The 4,162-nt window shown below is 39.9% G+C and overlaps 1 protein-coding gene across 1 annotated transcript; it reads right to left on the bottom strand.

The window, feature by feature from the left end:
- Window positions 1-723: 723 nt before the first annotated feature.
- Window positions 724-2,162, bottom strand: LOC115985015 (phospholipase A(1) DAD1, chloroplastic-like). Its single transcript, XM_031107991.1, has one exon. It carries the CDS (start codon window positions 2,152-2,154, stop codon window positions 724-726), a length of 1,431 nt encoding a protein of 476 aa, XP_030963851.1. The 5' UTR covers window positions 2,155-2,162.
- Between the last annotated feature and the right edge of the window lie 2,000 nt (window positions 2,163-4,162).

Raw genomic sequence — 4,162 nt, 5'->3', positions numbered from 1 at the left:
AATTCCACAATTACAGCTAGCCACTAAAACTTGGTCAAGGACGCAACGTACGCACTAAAATATATACGAACAGTGAGTACATATAGCCATGCATGAAAAAAGTTACCACTATACAAAATAGTGAAATACACACCCTATGTGTTCGGTATGGACGGTGCTATCACTTTGGCCGCTAGGAATACGAACAAAGTCGAAAAATAGCGGCGTGAAGTCCTCTATTTCTACACAGCTAGCTTCCCACTCCTCAACGAAACGAAACAGGTCGGTACATTTTCTAAGTTTCAAACTTTCAACTATATATGAGCTATGCTCAAAAATGTTAATACGAGTAAATAAAGTCGGCACCAGAGGGCAAATCATCAACAAGACCCCGGGTATCACGTGGTAGCCGATGAATGATTAGATTTTGAATCATTTTGATGCCCCCAAAGAAGAAAACAACGTTTGCCTTTTTCACTTTTCCAATTTCCATGTACAATGTAATATACCTAACTCGTCACAAAATGAACAGTACAAGATCTTCAGCTGAGTAGTGCTCAACTTACTCAACATCCAAATGGGACCTCACAACCCACAAGAAGAATCTAGCTTTCGATCCCCAAAAAAAAAAGGAATCACAATGCCCAACCAACCTTCCCTCATTTGCCACCCTTTTCCGCTATGTACAAAACTTACGATCGTCAATAGCCTTATAATTCGACTGACACTTTCTATAATTATTAATCAAGGTTTTAGAGTTTGTGTTTTCCAGCCTTGGCTCTTTTGTCTACGATAATTATCAATGAGCATTCTAGCAGAGGCTCTAAAGGGACATGTGGAGCTCACAAAGCCGTCCACCAAGTGTAGGTATGTCTTGAGCTCGTGACAAGTGGCGACGTTGAAGCCGTTGAGGTACGGAGAGTCCCTACTACTAAGTCTTAGCTCTCTCCCAACCTCTGCGTAAACCCACTGCGTGTCCTCCACTCGCTTTTCTATCCAGCTGGGTATCAACCCAGCCAGTTGTACATCTCTGTTGCACGACACGTCGTCGTGGTCGTCGTTGTCGTTTTCATTACTTTTGTCGATGACAAAACCGGGTACTTTGGTTATTAGGTCATCGGAGTTCACGATGCGTAGGATCTTGGTCCCTTGTTTTTCTAGGACATGTCGAAAGCTCCGATTGCCGACACGTGGCCCACCAAACGAGATCACAGTAACTAGCGGTGCGCGTTTGAAAGCGGTTTTGATATCGTACGCCGCGAGCGTAGCCAGGGCCGCACCGAGGCTGTGTCCCGTGATCGTCAAGCTAAGTGGCTCATCACCGTACGATTGGAGAAGCCTCGAGATTTCTTCACGTACCATGGTTTGCAAGCTGGTCGAGCACTTGGTCCCCGAAGTGTAAAGACTGAGGAACCCACTCTCGACCATGGGTCCATCGTTGTTGTTGTTGCTGTGGTTGTTGTGGTTGGGACCCACTTGGGTCAATGTGGCTCGGAGATTCTCGAGCCATTCCAAGCAAGTGGCTGTGCCTCGAAACGCAATCACCACGTCTCTTCGACCGAGCCTAGCGATTTCTTCCTTGTCTTGACACACCGCAACGTAGCCAATCCAGCTCGACTTTGTGACAGCCCAACTGGGTGCCTTTTCGATCCAACGTGGGAGCTGAATACCCGAGGTTGCACGTAGATTCTTGGTCAGACGGTAACCAGTTTGTGCTAAGCCTGACTTTTCGAGCAATGAGCTTTTGGGGAACAAGCAGGTCGCGTAGGAAGGCGAAGAAGGGTCGAAATCGAAGGACTTGTACGCAGCCTCGACGAACTGGCCGTACCTGAGGATTTCGCTGCGTAAATTATCGTCGAGCGGGTCGAGCAAGCCGTCCCAGTTTCGAATACCTTGGTACTCCTTCCATTTCTTGCCGAGTTTGACACTTTTTGTGGGCATGAAATGGTAAGGAAAAGTGTTGGAATTATTGGTAGTGTTGTGATCAATGGGATCGAGTAAGCGTTCCCAGTGCTTTAATGGTTGAGTTTTGTGGTGGACCAGCTTCTTGTCGTTGTTGTTGAGCTTAGGTGGTTGAGTGAGGGTGTAGGCACAGGAGTAATGTGTTGGTTTTGGGGATGGGGTTGAAGGTTGTTTAAATGTGCATGGCCGTACGGGTCTCATTGATAGTTTCATTATTTGTTGGTGGGGTTTTGTACCAATAAAATTATTTTTGTGCTTAGAGGCTTAATATTAAAGGGACTTAAGAGAAAAGAGAGAGTAGCTATAGCTAGTAGCGTTGGATCAATAATATCGATATTGATCACTGCTAGCTAGATGCTCAGATTGCACTTAGATGATCTCATAAAGAGGCCTTTTTATAAGTACAGAAAGTGTATAGTTGGCAGAAGAGGAAAGCTTTTTCTCAAATTTGATCCGGCCCCTACAAAGGGCGAAAATATAGAGAGAGAGAGAGAGAGAGAGAATTTTATACTGTACACTGTCACTGAGAGAGAGAGAGGTGGGTATTATATACGGTTGGTTGGTGGGGGAAGAAGAGAGAGTTAACTGGAAAAACCGCACTAGGGTCCACAAATTTTGGAGATGGACGATAGGGATGATGATAGATATTTCGTGTAACCCATCATGCGTACGAGTTTGAAATTTGTGAGTTTGAGTAGTACGATATAGTATTTGTGGACGATCTCACACCACATATAATAAGTTTAAGGGGGTCGGGGCAGTGATTACACTTTTTTTTTTTTTTTTTTTTTTTTGTATTTAAGCATTAGTGAGGTATGATTGGTGAAATAAGTGTCACATCCAACGGTCCACATCCAATCGAAGCTGGAGTGTTTGACTAGGCCGAAATCTATTAACCCAATACAAAAAGCTCTTCTTTCCGACCGAATCAAATCTACGCTGACACGTAGTTTAAATCTATATACCAGCTCGGCTTGGCTCAATGTTAGCCACTATTTTTTTTTTCTTTTTTCCTTTTTTTTTTTTGGGGTGCAACTGGACCAATTAGAGATACTTACTGGGCCGAAGGAGAAAGTAAAATATGTCGCTTTGTAATAATTGTATTTCAGTTTACATAAAAAGTAAAAACCTAAATAAATAAATAAAAATTGTTTTGTGAACAATTTTACATGCCTATCTCATGTGTTAAATAAATGTGTGCATTTGTCTTGCTGCACACTTCAAACTTTGCAAGTGCCTCCTAGAACTTTCCTTTAAGTTTCTCAAGGAAATTCCATTCCTTTGCTTATGATTTCAAAAATTTTTTTTTTTTGGGTGGGGGTAGTAGTATTTCATATTTTATAAGTATACAATAACATAAATGTTTTACTTTCATTTCTGATGTAATTTAGCTTATGGAAGATATGTATAATCAATTTGGGTGATTTTAACAAATTAAGTCATAAGTTTGCATGTTATAATTTAGAACACGGAACATCAAACATGGATTAGAAGAGAGCCATTTTCTTTCTATTTTTCTTGCCAAACAATTTAGAGATTAAAAATAATATAATGTTAATTATATGTGAATCTCTGGGTGTCTAAAAATTTTAGCAGCTTCCTGTAAATGAATCCAACAAACGACGTACAATCAGATTTGTTTCAATTTTTTTTTTTTTTAATTATGGCATTTATAGATAAGGTTTATTTATTGTCGGTTTTGAAACACTCTTTTTCCGGCAACCTTATACATCAATTTGCTTGTCAATTATTTCCTTGATGCATTGGATAAAAGAAGTTACCAGGAAAGAGATAAAAATATTTTCCTAAAATGCTTGAACACTTGGGAGGATTCTAAACAATTTTTGTGCCACTTTATCTTCTTAATTAAGGATAAAGTTTTTTGTTACATTCCATGACCTTGATAGGGTTGCATTGTATAAATTGTAACATAGAAAGTCTTAGCTAGCAATTGTGGAAGTAATTTTCAAAGGTCATTTAAGCCAAAAGGTTAATACACTGTCATATTTTGACATCCTCTTAATTTCAATTTTCTGTTAAAATAATTTCATGGAATTAAAGAACTATTAAAACATAGTAAATTCAAGTGATTCTAATTCTTGAAAATATGCTCTCTCTCTCTCTCTCTCTCTCTCAGCTTTGATGTTAAATTATACATTCCGTTTCTTTAGCTATTTAGCCTTTGTACTGTGGAAGTTTCCTTCCATTTCATGCTATAGTT

Source organism: Quercus lobata, chromosome 4 (genome assembly GCF_001633185.2).
Source record: "Quercus lobata isolate SW786 chromosome 4, ValleyOak3.0 Primary Assembly, whole genome shotgun sequence".
Taxonomy (NCBI): Eukaryota; Viridiplantae; Streptophyta; class Magnoliopsida; order Fagales; family Fagaceae; genus Quercus; species Quercus lobata.
The sequence above is the reverse complement of the archived record's forward strand: the minus strand, read 5'-3'. Positions and strand labels throughout refer to the sequence as shown.

Coding starts and splice junctions, on each gene's coding strand:
- LOC115985015 (XM_031107991.1), bottom strand. CDS start 2,154: ATGAAACTATCAATGAGACCCGTACGGCCATGCACATTTAAACAACCT.